This window comes from Typopeltis vanoorti, chromosome 7 (genome assembly GCF_054136105.1).
Source record: "Typopeltis vanoorti isolate ZY-2024b chromosome 7, IOZ_Tvanoo_1.0, whole genome shotgun sequence".
Classification (NCBI taxonomy): domain Eukaryota; kingdom Metazoa; phylum Arthropoda; class Arachnida; order Uropygi; family Thelyphonidae; genus Typopeltis; species Typopeltis vanoorti.
Genome location: NC_143555.1, coordinates 97,307,131 through 97,330,847, shown reverse-complemented (window position 1 = coordinate 97,330,847; position 23,717 = coordinate 97,307,131). Strand labels below are relative to the sequence as shown.

General features: G+C 36.8%; 1 protein-coding gene across 1 annotated transcript in view; it reads right to left on the bottom strand.

Annotated features, from left to right (window-relative positions):
* The window catches only part of Trs20 (trafficking protein particle complex subunit 2), a 53,469-nt gene extending 34,464 nt beyond the window's left edge, over window positions 1-19,005 (bottom strand). Inside the window, exon 1 of the mRNA XM_090395407.1 lies at window positions 18,674-19,005. Coding sequence (XP_090251533.1) covers window positions 18,674-18,766 — 93 coding nt within the window. The 5' untranslated portion in view covers window positions 18,767-19,005. The remainder of the gene's footprint in view (window positions 1-18,673) is intronic.
* Between the last annotated feature and the right edge of the window lie 4,712 nt (window positions 19,006-23,717).

The window sequence follows — 23,717 nt, the reverse complement described above, 5'->3', positions numbered from 1 at the left end:
CTAATTTTCTACAACTATCTCTGATCCAGAGTATTTTAAGAATAAGATGATACATCTTTTTACTACTTGTATATGACTTCTGAATTAATTCACCCTTGTTATGTTTCCTAGGTCTGGCTAACCACTAATGAGACCTCGATAAAGGTCAAAACTGGTCTGGGAAATAATATTCCCTGTTTTTGCCACCTGTGTGCATGTGAAAAACATTTTGTGTGCAAGTTTCCAGTCTCAGACTTGATCGGTGTAGTGGCCTGAGCATGTTGCTCATACAGTGCCAATTTACGACATTTGTCCAGTCATTCAAATATGAACAAATTTGCAGTTCTTTTCTACTTTAATTATGACAGCAACATTTTGAGGGTTTAACACACTAAAACCACTAATTTAATTTTTTCATATTAACATTGCCCTTTTTCATCTAGCTAGTAAAATTGCGAGCATTAAATTAATTTGCTTAAATCTACAAAGCTACAAAAATCCATCATCATTTGCACAAGTCCAAGCAACTTGTCAGCATCAGTCTGCCCACATGACACAGGGTAAAAGTAACTAGAGTGTATTAAATTGGAATGGATTAGAGTAATATTGAAGTGTAGTTAATATTGGAGCAATCACTATAAAAATTAATTATATGATAAATCATACTTGTTACTTATTTTATTTAGTAATTTCTTCAATAATTCGTTTTTGGAAAATACTGCTATCATTCAAAAAATATGAACTACAAACTGAAATTTCTGAAAGCAAATTTCAGTTTGTTTTCATACATATATTCCATGCACAAAAAATTTTGTGCACGGAATTACTAAGCATACGTGCTCTCCTTTTTGACCAGTAAGTGCACATTTGCACAGCTTAGAGGAAGCATTGCTGGGAAGACATTATTCTTAATGCAAGCATTATACAGATCCGAAAGGAAGGGCATTTTACATTATGAGATAAGCTGGTGTCCAAAAGTTAAGAGCAAACAACATTTTTACCTGTAAAAATCAAAGTAATGAAAAAATTCATTTTTGAAAATTATGGAGACAACTACTGTGTCTGAATATAAATTTCAATATAACTAATATCTACATTCGACGTTTTGACCTTTATGTCAAGGTCATCTTCTGGAGCATACAACTATACATAGAAAACAAGCTACACTACAATCAAACTGGTTTGTTAAAGATACTGACCAACTGCTACAACAATCAGTTTTAAAAGAGGTAAACCGTGAGTAGACATATCGGTACACAATAAATAACAGAAAAAACTCACGTAGAAAGATTATTTATTAGTATAATTTTCGCCTGTGTGTCACAGGCATCTTCAGTACATTAAGCTCAAAATTAAACACTAACTGACAATTCCAAAAAGCGCCACCTAAGTAGCTGGTGTAAGATAACTAAAAAGGTCGATAACTTTCCTTTAAAAAAAAAAAAAAAAAAATTAATACAATAAAAAGTTAGGAAAGATTAGCTGATTTGTAAAGTACTATCTCCCATAAAGGGGATAGACGTAAGCTGTCGGATCTGTTTAAGTTAGGAGAATGAAGTAGAGTTTCACATGTTTCTTTATAAAGGTGTTCCATGATAAACTGACTTTTGTGAAGAACTCTTGTCTTTCTCCAATGAACTCTGTGTCTAGTGAAGATGGCATGTTCAGAAAGTCCAGACTTTTCAGGTTTAAAGTATTCAATATAAGATTGGTGTTCTTCTAGCCGAATAGAGGCAGATTATCTTATTTCGGACAAACGGGAAGATCTGCCTCTATTCGGCTAGAAGAACACCAATCTTATATTGAATACTTTAAACCTGAAAAGTCTGGACTTTCTGAACATGCCATCTTCACTAGACACAGAGTTCATTGGAGAAAGACAAGAGTTCTTCACAAAAGTCAGTTTATCATGGAACACCTTTATAAAGAAACATGTGAAACTCTACTTCATTCTCCTAACTTAAACAGATCCGACAGCTTACGTCTATCCCCTTTATGGGAGATAGTACTTTACAAATCAGCTAATCTTTCCTAACTTTTTATTGTATTAATTTTTTTTTTTTTTTTTTAAAGGAAAGTTATTGACCTTTTTAGTTATCTTACACCAGCTACTTAGGTGGCGCTTTTTGGAATTGTCAGTTAGTGTTTAATTTTGAGCTTAATATTCTGAAGATGCCTGTGACACACAGGCGAAAATTATACTAATAAATAATCTTTCTACGTGAGTTTTTTCCGTTATTTATTGTGTACTGCTACAACAATTGTTGGCCTGACCTCTGGGGGGGGGAGGAACAGATAACACTAACCTATTGTTATCTGTTGGTTGTAGAAATACAATGGGCGCAACAACAAGTATCTATCTATATACATATATTAACATCATGATTATACTTGTACATTCCAGCCAGTTGGTATGGAATGTGTGCCACCAACTGGCACATATATGAATGTGTGCCAGTTGGTGGCACACATTCAGCCTATTAGGTAGGCTGAATGTGTGCCACCCAGATCCTTGGAATTTTCATGCCATCTTTGTTGTTGATATTTGGGTGGTTTATCTGGATTTTGCAGGCTTCCTTAAATTTCCTTTCATACCAGGTTTTTGTGTGGGTAAAAGAGCGGGTGCTTTTCCAGTTGATTTGGTATAAGGTGTTGAGCGCATGGTCTGAGAGGCCTGCTTCACCATAATGGTTATATTTAATGTGTTCTTTCTTGCGTATGGGGATTGTCTGTCCTGTTTCACCAATGTACGGTAAGTTAGAGGTGCAGTGGATGCAACAGACTCCAGGATGTGCTAATGGGAGGAGAGGATCCTTAGAGGCGTTGAATATGGTTTTAAATTTAGTGGGTGGTTTAAAGGTGGCATTGAGGTTATAATGTTGTAGGATTCTGTTGATTTTTTCTGATAACCCTTTAATGTATTGGATGGCTATGTTTTTACCGTAATCTAGATTCGTTTTTGTTGTTGTTTTATGGAGCATTTTATTAGTAGTATTTTTGTTGTAGCCATTATTTATGAATGTGTCGCTGATGATTTTTAGTTCTTGTTTCAGGGCTTGTTGGTTAGACCAAATTGTTGTAGCTCTGTTTTTAAGGGTGTTAATGACTCCATATTTTTGTGATGGATGGTGGTATAAATTAGCATGTATGTATTGGCCAGTGCATGTCGGTTTTCGGTAGACTGTGAAGGATAGACTACCTGAAGGAAGGCGTGTGACTAGTGTGTCTAGGAACGGGAGCAAATTTTGATTTTCAATTTCGATGGTAAATTGTATGCATTCGTGTTGTTTATTCAGGTAGCTAAGGAATGTGCTTAGCGCTTGTTGCCCATGCGACCAGATCGCGAACACGTCGTCAACGTATCTAAGCCAGACTGTCGCGGAATCAAGAGCCCTTTGCTCAAAGGTTTCCCACGTAGAAGTTAGCAATTGGGGGGGGAGGGGGAGAGAGAGAGAGATAGTGGTGAGCCCATGGCTGTACCTTCTTTTTGTAGGTAAAATTTGTTTTGCCACACGAAGTAACCGGACTGTAGTACGTGTTAATGAAAAAATTTTCATGACTACAACCAAATGTGGACATAAATTTCTTCGTAGCATACTAATAAATTATATTACACAAAAAAAGTGCATTATAAATTTCGTACAAATTAAATTGCAATATGTTTTTGGCAAAAGTTACAAATTTCCTAAAGATCCCAGGATACTAATAAATTATATTACACAAAAAATGTGTTATAAATTTTGCACAAATTAAGTTGCAATATGTTTTTGACAAAAGTTACAAATTTCCTAAGGATGCTGTTAAGGAATTAATGTACAGTGCTTACAGAAAACCATGCAGAGAGTATTTCGGTATGGTTAGTACCAAGTGATTCAGGAGTTCTTGAGGCAAACTGGCCCACTCCTCCTTCAGAGGAAGGATAAGGCCTTGTTTGATTTCTGGAGGGAAATTTTGAACAGCAATGTGTCTCACTATTGCATCCCAAAACTATGAGGTTGAGATCCAGGAAGTGTGCTGGCCACTTAATTTGATTAATATCCTCAGTCTACAGAAGTATCTCAGCTGCTCACGTACAATGTGGTGTGGCAATGTTATCAATAAAAATGAATTCTTCACCTCCAGCAAAATAAAAGAATCAGACATGACGTTGAAGAAGTTCATTACAATACTGTTTGACAGTCAATCCCTTTTTCCAGCACTTGTAGCTCGGCGTATCCATTAAGCATAATGCCTCTCTGCATCATGACAACAGCACCACAGTATCTGTCCCTTTCCCTAGAATTGGAGAAAAGACTAAAATAACCCTCACTTGTAAAGAGTATGTTATCCCATTGGCATCTTGTCCAATTTTTAAGGATACAACACCACTGAAAACATGCTCTACGATGAGCTGTGGATAAAGGGATGTAAACTACAGGCCTTTGGGTGGATAGGCCTACTTGTAGCAGACGTCTTGTCACAGTTTGTCGAGATATCTGCATACCTGTGCTTGAATGGAGCTGACCTGCCATGGAGCATCAATTACATTTTGCTGTTATGATCAAAAATATGTCTTAATGCTCTTTAGCAGACTGATGGCAATCTTTTAGCAAAAACGTCTGGAACACATTCCATTGATTCAAAATGTTGCCCAGAGCCTGGATACAATGCTTTATGAGATTCGAAACTCCCTGGCAATATCAATAATTCTGCGGCCTTCAAGATTTCCAATAATTCTTACCAGTGTTAAATCATCTAGATGATGTCTTTGAGACATCCCAAGACATCCATGTTTGCAACTTTATTCCTTTATGAAAAGAGCTTCAAACACAATTTACTTAGCACAGCCTTTTTTTTTTTTTGCCTTTTATCTTGCTGAGTTACGATTAATTAAATTTCTAAACAGAATATGGGAAGAAGAAGAAAACATCCCACAAGAATGGAAGACTGCAACAGTCATAAACATATTCAAAAAAGGAAACAGAAAGGATTGCGGAAACTACAGAGGAATATCCTTATTAAATATATCTAGATATAATTAAAAGTAAATTAACACCATGGGCCGAGGAAATTATTGGAGAAGAACAATGCGGCTTTAGGAAAGGAAGATCCTTCACAGATCCCACATTTACACTCAAACAAATTATAGAAAAAAGAATAGAATTTAACCTGCCAACATATATGGCCTATCTAGATTATGAGAAAGCATATGATCAAATCAACAGAACAAAATTAATCAACATACTGCATGAATTGAAAGCTCCACCTCAAACCACAAAAGCAATAGCAAATATAATGGAAGAAAGCTATATTAAAGTTAAAATTAATAATGAAACAACCAAAAATATTAAAACCAATAGAGGTCTCATTCAAGGAAGTGGATTATCACCAATACTCTTCAATTTCAAAAAATTTCAAGAGAATGGAGGAAAAACAAAATCACAGGAATTAAAATGGGAAATAAAGAATTAACCAGCTTTTCGTATGCTGACGATCAAGTTATTTTTGCTGAAAATAAAGACCAATTACAGAAAAATCTGCACATATTGAACAAAACAACAGAACAGCATGACATGAAGATCTCAATAAATAAAATGAAATCAACAGCATTTCAAGGTAAAGAAATTAAAAGATACAAACTAGTCATCCACAACAAAGTAATAGAACAAGTGAACAAATTTAAATATCTAGGAAATTACATAAGCCCCAATGGAGAAATTGACATTGCATATAAAAAGCAAAAATTCCAGCAGTCACTGGAACTTTGAACAGACACTTCAGTAAATAGATGTCGAGAACAACCCAAATAAAACTATATAAAATAATAGCCAAACTGATTCTGAAATATGGCAGTGAAACATGGACTTGGAGAGAACGAGATAAAAGACAAGTGGAAGCTGCAGAAATGAAGTTCCTAAGACCACTTGCAGGCTATAAAAGAATAGACAAGATAAGAAATGAAATAAGAACACAGTTATTCATAATTATCATAACAGATGACATTACAAATTATAGAAAGAACTGGAAAAACCACATGGAAAAAAAGAATGAATGAGGACAGATGGCCAAATATTGCCTGGAAATATAAACCAAAGGGACACTGATCAAGAGGAAGACCAAGGAGGAGATAAGCAGAAGACTTTTTAAACCCTCAAATCAAACAACTGCCTAATACGGGAAGCCAAGAAGAAGATTTTGTCGAGTGCTACTTTTTTGTACCTGATTCGAAAATTTGAATGCGTCTCATCTGTAAAAAATAAATTACTCCAGTGGCATCTTGTCCAATTTTTTATGGATATAACACCACAATGAGCTTTTTACTCAAAACTGTCAGCTGCATAAATTGCCACAAGCTGATTTGTCTGAATTTGTAGATGTAATCTTCAGAAATAGCATCCATGCTTAGGTTTTGGACACCAGTGTACAAGTCAATTCTTGATATACAAGTAGTCTAGTGGTGATGACACTTCACATGCATGTTTGCACGTGAAGTACTAAAACTGGTTTTCATAACAAGCTGCCATTGTTAAAATCAAATCTAGAAAGAAAGTCTGACTCATTCTGTAAACTTTTTGATAAAATTACAGTATTGAGTAAAACTAAAAATTTTAAAGTATTTGTTTCTCAAGCTTGACATTCTATTAAGAATTTCGATGGCAGGTATAAAAATCTGATGATATAAAACCAAGCATATGTCTATTCGATTCCCGACCATTTTTCTGAATGGACATTTTTCCAAATGTTCAATTCAAAATAACAGAATCTAAAATTAAGTCATGCTAAAATAGATAAACTTTTTAATAAAATAAACTTAGACTTAGGATACATGAATTTATTGACTCACTGAAAAGTGAAATCGTATCCAATATACCGGAGGCAGTCAAGTCGTCGGCCCTCTTCTTTGTACCTTTGATATTACTATTACTACGGGCAACTCCGGGGAGTCATTAGACTCATCGAGGGAGGCCCCAAATCATATTCATCACAACTATTTGACATTCATACAGTATCTATCATACCTCGCCTTAAACTCATTCACTGTCACAGCATCCACAACAGACTCAGGGAGCGCATTCCACTCATTCACTACTGTAAAAGTAAAGAACCCAGCTCTAACACCTTTACTAACTACACTTTTGCCCAGTTTCCATGGATGTCCCCTAGTCCTCCCAAAACCAGCCCTGTTCTCAAAAATATCTTCTGAATTAATTTTATAGACCCTTCAGTAATTTGAATGTCTCAATCATATCTCCCCTCCTCCTATCAACCAATTTTTGTAACCCACAAATCCTCAACCTGTTCTCATACGGTTCATTCCACAGACCTGCTATCATCTTGGTCACTCGCCTCTGGATCCTCTCCACCTCCTCCCCATCAAGAAGAAACCTAGGTGACCAAATCTGAGCACAGTAGTCTAGATGGGGTCTTATCAAGGCTCGATACAGAGGAACAATAACCTGCTTGTCTCTGCTTGTCAACGTATTCTTCAGCAACCAAGCGATTTGATGAGCTGATTTGGCCACTTTTGCAATGTGTCCCGTAAATTTCAATTCCTTATCCACCAACACTCCTAAATCTCGTGCCTCATCAATTTCCTGGAGCACGGTTCCACCAATGCAGTAAACTGCCGCCAATCTTTTCACCCCAAAATGCATAACCTTACATTTTGCCACATTAAATTGACATCCATTCTCCTTAGCCCAGACCTCCAATCTATCCAAATCATCCTGCAAAATTTTGACGTCATCTGCATTCACTATTGCCCTACCCAACTTCGCATCATCCGCAAACAAATGAACTGTTCCTCTCAGATCCTTTCCTATATCATTTATGAACAAATTAAACAGCAGTGGTCCAAGAACAGATCCTTGTGGCACACCACTAGTCACAGGCCGTCTTGTGGACTCTACTCCTGAGTAAACCACTCTCTGATATCTCTCCGTCAACCACCCTCCTATCCATCTCACCAACCCTATGTCCATTTCCATATGCTGCAATTACTGATTAGAATTCCATGTGGTATCCTGTCAAAGGCCTTAGCAAGGTCCAGTAGAATCACTGTAAACCCATTACCCTTATCCAGTTCAGCCGTCACTGTGTTATAATACGTGAGCAAGTTACTGAGGCATGACCTACCCTTCACAAAACCATGCTGTCCCCGATACAGTATCCCATTTTCTTCTATCCAATCTTGTATTTTCCTCTTGACTATTTTCTCCAAGACCTTGATAATGTTTCCTGTTATGCTGATTGGCCGGTAATTTTCAACAGCAGCCTTGGAACCACCTTTGTGCAGTGGAACTATTTTCCCCTCTTTCCATCCCCTTGGGACTGACCCAGTCCTGAGGCTCAAATTAAACAAAATGGTCAAGGGCACTGACAATTCTTTGGCTGCTTCACTTACGACACGAGCTGGTATACCATCCAATCCCACAGATGTATTGACATTGAGGTTCTGTAATAGACTAGTTACCTCTACTTCATTCATCACAATTCCAGTATAAGCTGTTGGTTCTTCCATTCCTGCAAAGTCACCACCTGGATGATATACTCTTGCAAAGTGCTTGCTCAGTAATTCCACAATATCGACTGATTCGGTTACCTCCCTACCCTCAGCATTTTTTAAGATCATTCTACCATGAACATTTTCCCTTTTACTTGCAACATATTGAAAAAACTGTTTGGGATTCTCTTTAGCCTGTGTGGCCAATTTCCTTTCGTAATCTGCTTTTGCTTTTCTTACTACCCTTGTTACCATCCTGGCCTGAGCTTTATACTGTTCCTGCGCCTGATGGTCACCCTTCTCCTTAAATTCCCTCCACAATTGTTTCTTTTTTTGCAGCTCAAGCTTAATAGTGTTATTCATCCATTTAACCCCTACTTGATTTATTATTCGGACTCTTGGTATACAGTCAACCATTGCCTCCTGCAAACAGTTCGTAACCACCCCCCATGCACTATCAACATCCAGCCCTTGCAGTTTTACATGCCATGGCATTGAGCCAAGCACACACCTAAGCTTGTCATACTTACCAGCCCAGTAATTCCACATGTACCCTGTCTTAATTGTAAATTCGACTCCTTTAGCCACCTCCCAAGTCATGACCTTATGGTCACTCTCACCAATTGGTGGCAACATGGTCATGTTCGTTACAGCCACATTCTCGGTTGCAATTACTAGGTCCAGCACTCTCTGCCCCCTGGTATTTTCCAATACATGTTGCCGTAGATAGTTGTCCCTTAATAACCGCATAAAATCCAATTCCTTCCTCCCATGTGCCCTCTCCTCTTTCCAGTCAATGTTACCATAATTGAAATCACCCATAATAATTACCCTCCTTCCACTCATTTCTTCTATTTGCTTATGCATACTATCCCCACCATCCACTCCATCACCCGGTCTATAGCAGCACCCAATTGTATATTTTGTTCTGCTAGATTCTATCTCACACCAAACAGCCTCAAATGTGCTCTTTTCTCTATCCTGCAGTTCAACTTCTATACTCCTTGGCTGCAACTCATCAGCTATCATCAATAACACTCCTCCCCCCTTTTTATTCACCCTGTCACTCCTGAACACGTTATACCCGTCGCATTCAATCCCACTAGCTTTATCATCTTCTGTCAGCCATGTTTCACTAATGCCGACAACCTGTGGCCTGGAAGTGCCAACCATGGCCAAAAACTCTTCCTTCTTGTTCCTAATACTCCTGGCATTAGTGTACATGAATCGCAGAAGCCCATATGTCCCATCCCTACTTTGATGCCTTATACTAACTATCCCATTCTGATTCGTTGTCCGTCGTACTCGCTCGGGCATAATATACTCATTCATACACTTAACTGCCCCCCTACAGTCTGCATATCTACTCCCCCCCTCTTAATAAATCTAGTTTCCCTGAGTCTGTACATCCACTTCCACATCATTCATCAACACTCTTTCAAGTCTCCGTACACCAACTTCATTCAAATGCAACCCATCCATCTTATATAAGTCCTTTCGCCCATCGAACTCATTCCACACATCCACAAATTCCACACCACTCTCCATGCATAACCCACACATAAAGTCATTGGCAATTATGGCCCTCCTTCTAAACACTTCGCTGTCATACCGTGGTAAGATACTCACCATCCTAACTCTCTCACTCTTCTCTTTTGCTACCTCAAACAACTCCCTCACATCCTCTATCATTTCCATTTTGTCCTCTTTCAAATCATTCGTTCCTGCCACGATTATCATCTCTTTCACCCTCTGTTTTTGCAGTCGAATAGATTCGCTGACGTCCTTTATGTTCGCACCCGGCTGGTACGACTTCGTTAAACTCTCAATTATCACGCCTCTTAATAGCGAATCCCCATACAGCACTCGCTCCTTCATTTTATTGACGTTTGCGAACATTCTATTATTTGCCGTCACAGACTTCCGCCGGTTATTTGTCAGTACGTTCAACACACATTTTTCCCATACGCTCCAGTTGTCTTTTAGCTCTGTGTATCGCACCATTCAAACGGGCAATTTCGCTACTCGCATTTATCTCACCATTTTCATTATCGATCAAATTATCCATTCTTTCTGTGTTTCTACCTTCATTTACATTTTCGGCGACGCTCTCACACCTATCTGGCACTACCACGCAATTCATTAGCACACCGCCATTTTCTACATTCTGACTATCGTTAACGATATCACTCTCGACACACGAAACACGCTTTAAGTCCTCATTCTCTTTACACTTTTTACACATTTTAACTCCACTATCACTTTCTAACCAGACTCCCACCGCTCTTCGCAAGGCATACATCTCACAGACAACACATTGCATAAATTCGTTTACATCAAAACTCTTAAACAAACATGGCGACCTGGCCGCCATTTTTTTCTTTATCGGTGCCATGTGTACGCTATCTTTTCTTAAAAATAATAATTAAAATAACAGAAAACACGCAAAAATTGCACAGACACACCAAGAAACAAAAAGCAAACAATACTACTTAAAATTCTAGTAAAATATCTAATGTTAACACAAAATACTACTAATCTTCTCAGGAGCTCTCGACAAGCCGACGATCTAATCAGTGCAACACCAAGCGACCCTATGATATGATAGGACAACAGTTTTAATGCTCTTCTGAACAACTGCCCACTTACTTTTTGGTGCTTCCTTTACTATTCTACCCATTCTGAACTCACCTATCATTGTTTCAGTCAGCTTGTTCTGAGGGTGGTGCTTTCCAACTACTTGCTGGAAGCGGTTATGAAACCCTTCGCTCAGATTGTTTGTCGGTTATTGATTATGAATAGTGGACTCATATTGGTTCCACAGAGTACATGGATAACGAGGGGGTGGATGTTGAACGCCTTCTTTCCTGTGCTCTTCGGCCAGATATATAATTCAAATTGAAGTAATCAAAAATTGTTAAGATATCATCGCAGACCTCTTCTCTCAATTCCTTGAAGACATCAATGTCATCAACAGGGACAAATGCTAAAGCCAGTAGCATATGTAATTCGTCCTTTAGTCGACAATCTTCAGGGCTGTTATACACTTTTTGTAGCCCCTCAACCTGAATCCTACTGTACAAAGATTAGGATAAGTAGAAAAGACAGCAAGATACTGTTGAATTCGGGAACACAGCACTTATGCTATTTATGATGGCAAATTTGAAGTCACACATTATTTTATTCAAGTTGGCTGCGTAACATAATTGCAAAATCATGGGCTGAAGACAAAATGCTATGCAAAATCTTAGTATAGCAATTTTGTTCTTTATTTGCTAATAAAACATAAATGGAATACATAGTACACTATCGCCATCTTCTGGATTTATTCCAGGCCTTCTTAGTACTCTCAGAACAGTAAACATTTGCACAAAAATACTGGGGCAGACTTGGAACGTACCATCAAGAAACCACTCTTGACTGCTCATTAAAATCTGTAGATTTTCTTTAGTTCCAAACACAATAACCCTGTTTTCATGACTTTCTTTGTCGGTATAGACAGAAGAAACTTTTCACGCTGAAGAGGTTTAGTGTATCTGTCTGGAAGTGATGCATAATTGGCTGGTTACCTTTTAACCTTTTCCTTCTAATGGATTTTTTTTAATTTTCTCATTCAAGTAAAAAGCTTAAAATACCTGAGGGCACCCTCTGCAATTCATTTTGAAGTATCTGAGTAAATTGAAGCTCTGGATGTTCTTGGGCAATACATTTTAAAATTTTGTCTTACATTCTCTGCCTCTGCTTCTTTTCTATTTGTGGATGGGAGTGAGATGATTTATCATCCCCCTTTCCAACTGTTATATTTTGACTATCCATAGTTGTAATAGATCGTGCCAAACATTCTTTCGTTCAAAGTTTTTTTACACTCCCAATATATTTTACCCTGTGGACAGATTTACTCTTGTAGTAAATATATCCATTTAAGAATAGTTTCAACCCTCCTCGCCCTGATGAAATTATCTTAGATTCATCTTGCATTTTCTCCATGAATTTTAAATAATTTTCTGGCCAACTATTACTTAGCAACTGTGAAAAGATTCTTGACACATATCAATGATTATCAATCGTTACTTAAGGCTACACTCGGTATTAAGAAAGTGAAAACTATAAATTTTCATAAAAATATACATTCGAAAAAAATGGTCAGGAATGGTCTATTCAGCAATCCACATGACATTGAAAGCACAATCACTATTTATGAAATTGAATTATATGTATTTAAAGCAGATGAATTTATTTCAGCTTGATCAGAGACTGAAGTAGAATTGTTTCAACATTTTTCCAACTGATAAATATCCCAAAATAAGAGTTTGAGATTAAAAATTATTTTGGTGTTTGGAAATAGTTATATATGTGAGAGGGCATTTTCTGACATGAAATACATAAAGTCAAAATACAGGAACAGTACAAATGACAACTCTTAAACAATTACTTTGACTTTCAATGAAAAGCATTAAGTGGATATGCAGCAAATTTTAGTGGAGTTTAATAAAAAAAAATAGTACACAGTACTCTTTTAGTTGTTCTAATATTAATTAAGAGAGCTGAAAGGTTTAATAAATTAAGCAGGACATCTTTATATTTACATATCATCTGTATTTTTTTAAAAATTTCAGCCTGCCATCTAACTCTTTTAAAAACATTGGATGGGGGCTCTATAGATGATGGAAAGCACTGAGCTAGATGAAAGGCAACCCTAAAGATGAATACCGTAGCTCCCCCCCCTTATCCTCGGTAAACTCCAGTACGAAATATTAAATGGGAAATTCTAGATATACACAATTTATAATTACATTGGATATTAGACCCAATATTATTTCAAAGCCAAATGTTTGTAGAAACTATGAAAATTTTGTAAGTTGACCTGAGAGCTTATGAGAATACAATCATTGGCATCCCAAGTTGCCTTAGCTACTTAAGTCAAGTAGGTAGTGCAACTTGGGGATGCCAATGATTGTATTCTCAGTTTCTACAAATATTCGACTTTGAAATAATATTGGATCTAATATCCACTTTGATTCGTAATTATATGTAACATGTAATTTTATATCGCTGAAATGAAGCCTCTTTCTTTTAGTAATAGACAATTCAGCTGATCCCAGAGATAGTCCAACACCAGAGCAACTTGATGCAAAGGTAGAGAAAGCAACACACACCTTGCAGCCTTTTGGAAATCAGGAATATCAGAAATTGCATGCTGTTCTGAGTAGTTCTCAGTTATCAGATCGACTGTCATGGTATTGCAGTTCTTCAAGTAACCCTTATTTTACTTAATAATGGCCCAAAAGTGCAAGAGTAGTGATGCTGGCAGTTCGGATATGCCAAAGAGAAGCCATAAGGTGCTTCCTTTTAAGTGAAAAAGATGAAAGTTCTCGACTTTATAAAATAATAAATAAATCAATAAAAAAATAAAAGTGTGCTGAGGTTGCTAAGATTCCATTCACATTCAGATAACTTTATTACAGTATGTTATAATTATTCTATTCTATTATTAGTTCTTCTTTTCAGCCATTTTCTGTCCACTTCTGGACGAAGGCCTCCTCCAGTTCCTTCTACCCTTCTCTGTTCTTGACAATGGTTGACCAATTTTTCCCAACAAAATTTGACAATTCATTACTCCACCTTCTTTTAGAACGTCCTCGGCCTCGTTTCCCTTCTTTTGAAATCCAGTTCATTAGTATGGTGGTCCATTGCTCATCTTCTCTTCTCAATAGACATCCAGCCCATTTCCATTTTAGTCACTTGTGGTGAAGAATAATGTCAGTGATACAAGTCTGGCTTCTTATCTTTTAATGTGATGCCTAGCATCAGCCACTCCATTTTTCTTTGAGTTATTGCTAGTTTATTTGTCAGTGCTTTTGTTAGAGACAAGTTTCACAACCATCTGTGATGACTGTAAGTATACACTGGTTAAATGTTTTCCTTTTTAGAGTTGGACATCATTTTTTGGAAAAATGCTTTTCGATTTTCTGAATGCACTCCAGGCAAGTTGAACTCTTCTATTTATTTTCTTTAGGAGTCCACAGTTTAGATCAATGAGATGATCTAAATATGTATATGAAGAGACTCTTTCCAAGAAATTGTTTTCTATTATGTTTTTTGATATTACAAAACGATTAAACATGCTTTTAGTTTTTTCTCTGTTTATTTTTAGGCCAACTTTTCTGCTTTCATGATATAGGTCTTCTATCATTATATTAAGGTCTTCTGGAGTATTTGCAAAAATTATGATATCATTTGCATATCTTAAATATGTTAAGTTTCTGTTATTAATTTTCATACAAAGGTTTATCCAGTTTATATTATTAAATATTTATTGAAGGACTGCTTTAAGTAAAGATTTTGGGCAACAGAGAGTCTCCTTGTTGAACACCTTTTTCAATTTGTATCTTATTGCTACTTGTGTGAAGTTGGATTGTTGCAGTGTGGTATATTTCCTGGAGGCGGTCAATATATTTTCCAGGAACTCCCTGATTCTGGAGTGCATTGATTATTGCACTGGTTTTGATGGAATCAAATACTCTTTCATAATCGATAAAGGCTAAACAGAGAGAAAATTGGTTTTCTTCTGTTTTTCTATTATTTGTTTTACTGCATGAATATGATCAATTGTGTTAAAGCCTTTATGGAATCCTGCTTGTTCTGCAGGTTGATTTAAGTCTAGAAGAGGGGTTGACTTGTTTATTACTTTTGTGAGAATTTTATACAGATTACAGAGAATACTAATTGGTCTATATATATATATATTTTTTTTTTTCAGAATTCATTTTTACTCGGTTGGAATATTATGAAAAACAGTATCAGTCATTAAAGGTTTTTCATATATATATATAGGGGTGCTTAAGGGTCAAACTGTATAACTGAGAGGAGACCGCCACATAGCCTTTAAAGGAATGCGGAGAACCGACCAGGGCTTCTGACCTAATGTCCAATCCTCACCTTCTCGTGGTTCACCCTGTTGGGTATCTAACTGGATACTGAACGAACGAGAATGGGTTAGCAATTTGGGATTTAGCTGACCAAATTGTATTCTTATAGGCTTAAACCAATATAAAAAATGATGGTACAACATGACAAAATTTCATGCCGGCTGGGGTGTCGCCCGGTTAAACAAGGCCCCCATCGTTTTCACCAGGGAACCAAGGCAAACAGTGAAAAGTCAGCTACTGGAACAAATCTGAAAGCACACCCCAACTCAACATCACCAGAGTTAAAGATTGGTACTATCAACATAAGAAGCCTGAATGGGAAAGAAATGGAGCTAGGTGAGTAATTAGATAAGTACCAGATCGATATAATAGGGATGACTGAAACAAAAAAGACAAAAACTCGTCTTTGTCTTTTTTGTGAGATCTGGTGAGATTTTTCTGAACAATAAATACAAAATGTTATATTCAGGAAATGACAATCAAGGAAAAGAAGGAGTAGCCATAGTATTCAACACAAAATATGAGGCTAATCTTCGTGAATGGCAGGCAGTCTCAAGTAGAGTGATGTGGGCAAATATCAGAATGGGGAATTGGACAATGAGACTTATTGGTGCCTATGGTCCCACAGAAGGTTCTACTAAGGTAGAAGTGGAGGAATTTTTTGATGCTTTAGAAAAAGCAACTGACACAATGAAAAAGAAAAAGTTGGTCCTTGTTGGGGATCTAAATAGCAGAGTTGGAAATGATTGTCAGACATACAAAAATATTTTGGGAAAATTTGGAGAAAAGAGCCAATAATAATGGCAAATACCTGTTGCATTTCTGCTCAGGACATGGACTGGTTATTATTACATCACCAGGGAGAAAACATCACTATCAACAATAACATAGTCAATGAGACTTTTCTTATTCCTTGCCTCTTCTATCCACGTGAATCTGTGCACATTTTTATGTTGGAACATGGTGTTATTACTAACACGATTATATCTTCCTCCTGCTCAACATATATTACATATATGTTGAGCAGGAGGAAGAATAATAACAGGAGGGCAACACTTGTGGATAGTGATGGCAGCAAAGTGAACATGACAAAGGATGTAGAAGAATTATTTAATGATCACTTTGGATATAACCTGACGTTTTCATTAAAAATGATTCCATTGCATCATTTGCCATGAAAGACTGAGAAGGAAGATAAATGCTCGGATGTAAAAGATCCAGAAGTAATGATATGCTGCATGAGTTAGATGTTAATAAAGATGGAACTGGATGACATATCACCATGTATTTTTAGAAAATGAGCAAAAAAAAAAAAAGTTGATGCGCACTTGATCGGGTTGTTTGATAAGCACTGAAACTGGGAAAGTCCATAATGAGCAGCAAGAAGGCAAAATAGTGCCACTGCCAAAAGGGGGTAATAGGACGGATTTTTCCAATTAAAATAAGTCTTCATATATGTAGTTATAGTTACAGTACTAGAAATAATAATTAGGAATAGAATACAAGATTAGGTTGACATGGGATTCTCTATGATGGTCAGCATGGGGATTGTTAAAATGAAGGTCTTGCTTTACTAATTTATATTTTATGATAAGATGGCAAACATGTTAGATAAGAGATTCATACATATTGATATTCTTGGATTTTGCAAAACCACTTTATCTATTTGCATGGCAAATAGGTAGAATTAGCTATGGAAAATGGATAAGTGAATGGATATAATAGCATAAACATAAAATGCACATTCAGAAAAGTGATAACTATGGTAATAAAAGAAAACGTGCAGTTCGAGAAGAGATTAGCCAGTCAGACCAAAAGAGATTCAACAGAATTCTTTTAAAAGAATTTCCTTGAATACAAGGAGAAAGATACAAGCTATGTTTTTGGGGCTTGATATGTCACATGCACTGACAGTGCTATTCAACTGTTTGTATTATACAAGATAAGTACAAAGTGTTTGAACCTGGAGTGCCAAAGTATATGACTATATACTACAGTGTATTGTAGAATTATTCTTCAGGAGACAGATGATATTCAGCATGAGAGATGATAGCTGACAGAGGACTGAAGTTCTGAGAGCCAATTGCAAGAGTTGTTGCAAAGAATACATAACATACTGCTGCTATGATAAGAAGGATACTGATATGTAGGGATAATATGATTATTCCACTACACGACTTCACGTAGGGTAATAATCATATTATCTCTACTTATCAGTATCCTTCTTATCATAGCGATATAATTGAGACAAAATGTCTCTAATTATATCACTTTCTTTCTTTCTTTTTTTTTTTAATCTATTAATCTCATCAGTACTTTTCTTCAGGTCTCCTCAGACTTGTGTTTCAGAATCCTGATATTTCCTTAGTCTTGTTTCCATTTCATGTTGAAAATATGAAGATGACATGGAAACAAGTGACTAAGGCAATATCAGGATTCTGAAACACAGGTCTGAGGAGCCCTGAAGTAAAGTACTGATGAGATTAATAGATTAAAAAAAAAAAAAGTAATATAATAGAGACATTTTACATCAATGAGGGAAATTTTACAGGATTAATACAGAAGGAATTACACACACACAGTGGATAGTGCCAGAATATAATATACATATAAAGAAAATTAAAAGCGCAGTATGTCAGACAAGATATTGCTGACATCTCACAGTGAGACTGTTGACTCAATGCAGCTTTGCTATGATAATAAGAAACATAAATCGTCATAACAAGTTTCTGCCATTGATATATAATACTTATGCTGCTTATTTCACATACACATTTTAAAACTGTTAAATTTCATTGAGTAAACAGTCAAAGAACAGGCATGGACGTTTGTGAATGTTTATGTAACAATTTTCACAGCATACCAACTAGATAACCATTCTATTGATTGGAGGATGTGGCTTGGGGGGGGGGATATTGATATTCTTGGATTTTGCAAAACCACTATCTATTTGCATGGCAAATAGGTGGTATATTAGCTATGGAAAATGGATATCAGGGAAATAATTTTGGTATGGATGGTGTGGCGTTGTTTCCGAATTATATATTCGTATCAAGCATAATATAGGCTTAAGTAAGCGCGTTTCTGTACTGACTCATCTCTGAACAAACACAAAATACTATACCAATGTGTCGCACAACAAATGTAAATTATGTTCGTAATCTTCCGGTATTAACTACACTACGGCCTTTATTTAAATATGCGCAAAGTGGATATTGAAATCACCAATTTTCATTTTCACTTAATTTCTTTCAGAAATTCATCATATTTAAACTTTTCAAACCTTGGAATCAGTCCTGCTGGTAGGAGAAAATTCCATTTCAAATATTGGATTATCATAATGTCCAACAATAACAAAATAATAACTTCCCGACATTGGATCAATATTTCCAGTAGAATGTTTTCCAACAACCACAGATGAAGTTATACACTCAGAGCATCACAATCATTCACATACTGATTAACACACTTTGCTACACACGAGATTAGAAATACTTGGTGTTACGTACAACACTAAAAAAAAACGCCATAAATTCATAAAGAGGTAATCTATAAACAGCTCTTTCTAGTTTCGAACAAAACTAAAGCCTGTAAACAGACAAACAACATCCCAGAATTTACTTATGAATATAGCAGCAAAACTGTCTTTCTAAGAAGTTGGCAACACCATCGCTCCACCTCACTAACACGTATATTTTGAAAATAATTTATGGGTCGATTCTAGTCAATCACTAGAAGAAATTTTACTATGCGTTTTTAGTGACTACAGAGTTAGTCGATGTTTGCCACACAAATGGAGGAAAACAGAGCTCTTTTCTCCAGAAAGAAACCTGGACATTTAATCCACTAACTCAACAAAACAACCGCAGAAAACGGATACAAACAGACATTAAATTTGAGAATATCACCTCTAAAGTAGAGGGTTTTTTTTATCTACAATAATGGGAAATAGAGACTGGCTGCACTCCTCCACCATTTCCTGCTTCTTTGGTAACTATGACTTACCGATTTCAAAAATGTTAGGATTAAAAAGACTGCTGCTTAAGTTCTTTAGGAAATTAAAAGGTATTAGAGGTTCTCCAACGAGTTTTCATTTCGCAAATAGTGTAAATGCAGCTCTTAGAGTTCATAACTTCTGAAGAGATTGAGGAACAATTGGGCTTCAGCCATAACCGCTATCAAAAACTGAGTTCATGGCTATCGATGATTTTAGACTCGAAAGTGCGACAGGCCACTGCTATCTCCCGAAAACCTTAACTCTGTCTTATTATCTAGGATAGTATGAATTCTACTCTCAAGTTTTCTGGGTGAGGTTAAAAACCCAAGTTTATAGAAGAAAAGATCCCTACTTTCCTGCACTAAAGCTCGGCTGAGATAAACTTATCGAGAAACATCTAGTTGGTGACTAGAAGCGAACTTATAAAACCTTATGGCAGTCTAGTATTACAGAACTCTAAATTTTGCGACAAGGCTGGACTGGCACCCTGCATTAGTGGGCAAATTTTATCTTCAGTTAGCCAACAAATATTAAACATTTATTAGTTAATTATATTAAAACCTTGTGACCAACAAAGTGTAATCAAATGCCCCATATTAAGGTCGTGTTTATCACAACCTTAAAATGAAGCGTTCACGAAGAGCAGATAGCATTGCATAAGACGTGCATTCCTCAAAAAAATTAGTCTATACATCCCAAGATCGTGCATAAAGAATTTATGACGTGAAACATATTGATATGAACTCACGAGCTGTTTGTTATTAATAATTAATACAAAAATATGACAGCATTTTTTGAATAATGAGATATAATGGTATAACAAATGAATTTTGACTTAAGCTTAGCTGATAGCATAGTATTTTACAAATCGCAAAAGACTGACTTTTCTTCCCATTGTTATATAAGTTATGCATCCAAAGACCTACATGTTTCTGGTAATAAATCCTTTTACCAGTCTTAGGACATATATTTCGGCTATATTTTCGAAGAACGAACACCTTGTGTAGGGCTGCGTGCTCAATGTGATATCAAACACCACGTATTAAGATCTGTGGCTTAGAATGCACAGAACATACCTCAAGAGTGGAAATTTTCAAGAGCAGTAATGCCTTCTTTTTTTTTACCCATGGCCGTATTTTAGTTCGGGTCAACTCTTTCGGAAGATAAGTGGGCAATCATATGCCACCGTTAGTTATAACTGATTGTTGAACAAAGCTATTAAGAAATTCACAGATATTGGGAAGAAGAGTGATCTAACAACGGGAGATATCCTCGTGGTTGCAAACTCTAAGAGCTACAGTATATATTATTGTCAAGAATAGTGTGACACACGTGCTCTATCTTGTTGACTTGCAAAGTTGAAAGCCTAAACATTGAAAAAAACGAGTAACTCGGAATTGGCTAAAACAAAAAATCAGCTGGCACCATTTATTCCCTTTTAGCATTGTATCACTTTTGGAGACTTAGGAGGAAGTTCAATCTCAACCGGTAACCAGTCAGAGATAGCTGATCCAAGACTATAATTATACATACACGGCAACCAGGGAAGAAAGGCAGCTGACAAGTGCTGCCATCTCGTGGTTCCTAATCCTAATACTATGTTTTACTGTCTGAAAATAGTGTGGGTCCTACAGTAGATTATCTTGTAACGAGTTTCGAGAAGAAAAATCCGCTTTTCCGTGCCAGAAATCGACTAACGCGAAAAACGGCCGAAAAAAGGCTTAGATAAAAGCTTCACTAGTCGGCGACTACGATAGAATTTACGGCGGTTTTTTTTTTTTTTTTTTTTTTTTTTTTGTCAGGCGTGTGCTAGTGCAGTGACTAGCACACTCAACTTCCACTGAGCAACACAGGCTCAAAAAAAAAAAAAAAAAAAATCAGCTAACGCTTTTTCTCTCCTTACAGGAAGTACGCGAGGCCGTCTTAGCCCTGTCTTACTTTTTGACGACTGAGTTGCCAGTTCAATCTCCACTAGTAACCAATCAGAGAGAGAGCTGGCCCATGGCTGTTCACTAATTTAAGCGGCCTGTATGGTCCCTGATCCTAACACAATATTTTTAATTTCTGAAATGTGGATTCTATGATGGATTTTTCTTAAAATCCAGCAGGAGGGTAAGTAGCGGTCGCAATCTTATTCCCAAACGCAGATAGCACCCCAAAACTATCGCCCAAACAGCCTATTCCCTCCCAGGATAAACAATTGAGAGAATAATACTAACAGTATAGCAGGTCACTAATTAAAGAATTAAATCTCATCTCATCCCTCTTGACCAATTTGAATTCGAAGAGAACCAATCCATAATAAAATAATAATAATAAGCTAACGTCTTTATATCCCTTATAGGGAAAAGGCGAGGCCTTTTAACCCTATCTAGCTTTTGGAGACCGAGTGGGCAGTTCAGTTTCCACTGGTAGACAATCAGAGATACCCGGCCCAGGACTTTCACTGATCATAAGCCACAACCGATGAGAGACCGGAAAACAAGTGCTGCCATCTCATGGTACCTAGCCCTAATAGAATACGTTACTGTCTGAATGAATGTTGGTTCTATGGTCGATTTTCTTGAGATTACGGGATGAAAAACCCGAGTTTCCGGGAGAAAAAACCAGTACCAAAGATCGACTTACTCGGAAACCGGCCGAAGACAGGCTTAGAAAAAGATCCTCCAGTCGGTGACTAGACTTGAACTGACGTCTACCTTCGGGCTACCTAGCGTAAAAGATGCAAGCGCCATTTCCACTGAGTTACGCAGGCCTCGAGAACCAATCTACTGAAGAAAAATTTCTTGGAGTCATGGAAAACAAGAGTACAGATGCAATCTTCCTGTACATTGCCAAAGCATTCGAAAAATTGCGAATTATGGCACTTTGGGCTTCTTTTCATCCGTATGAAAGCCACATTTACACTAGGAATGTTCAAACTTAAGAATCCTACCTTAGCAATCGCAAACTAAGTGTGAAGCAGCATCAGATCTGAATGCAAAATCACAGTAGAAGTTCCTTAGGCTTCGTTCTATATATCATATACTCTTCGCAACTTACGTGACTGGCATTCCGCCCATAGGTTCTGGTCCTATATATAGTGCAGTACTACTTATGTAGATAGCAACTGAAAAACTGTAAACTCAATCTCGGAAATAAAAAAATAAAACCATTGTTCCAAAAATGGCGAACTGATGTCGACAGACAAGAGCACTATAATGTTATTAATAAGAAGACGAGTATCCCTCGAAAACAAATTTCATGTTTGGCACTCCCTACCCTGACAACCAAATACTTGAGGCATACAACTAGGTATATCACTAGATATAGGACTCCATTTCAAAACCCACATCAATCATGTGTATTCAGATGGAAATAAGGCCATAACAGAGTTATTGTTGTTATTATTATTATTATTATTATTATTATTATTACAGGCAGCTCCAAGGAGTCCTTAGACTCATCCAGGGAGGCCCAACATCATGTCAAGAACAACTATTCAACATTCACACAGTATCTATCATACTTCACCTTGAACTCATTTACAGTCATGGCACCCACAACAGACTCTGGCAGCCTATTCCACTCATTTACCACTCTCCAAATAAAAAACCTAGCTCTAACACCCTTGATAACCACACTCTTACCAAGCTTCCATGGATGACCCCTAGTTCTCCCACTACCAGTCCTATTCTCAAAATCATCTTCTGAATTAATCTTATAGAAACCCTTCAGTAATTTGAATGTCTCAATCATATCACTCCTTTTCCATGGGTTATATGATTGAGCTGTTATACTCGTTAATCAAATGTCTTAGCCGGCTAAGCACAGAACTTGACTACTCCTATACATTATGCTGATCAGACCAGTTCTGACATATGGATAACCGCCTGGAGTCTCGCGGCGGTTTCAAATATTTACAACTGCAATTAGTTTTAAACTAGTGCAAATTTTATTGCAGCAGCTAAACAGTATTTGCGAATAGCGTCAAGCGCACTAAAATTTGCAAGAGACGTAGAGTTTGACTGAATAATGGGTTATCCTAACCATCAAACGTTTCTAAGAGATAGGGCTACAAAATGCTTCCTAAATGTCGCCATCTACCCTGATCTATAAATCTGTAGTCCACATTGACATGATCCCGCAACGATCAATGTCCTCAAATCAAACTGGACGGGCAAGTCTATAAATTCAACACCATAAGCCCAAAATGGGTGAACCAATGGCTCCTTAATATATCAAGTTAGTGTTGATCTTCTCAAAAAACCGCACCGAACAGGTAAAGTTGCCAATAGCTACTTTACCTTTTCGGTACAATGATAGACAATTTATTGATGTGTTGGGATCT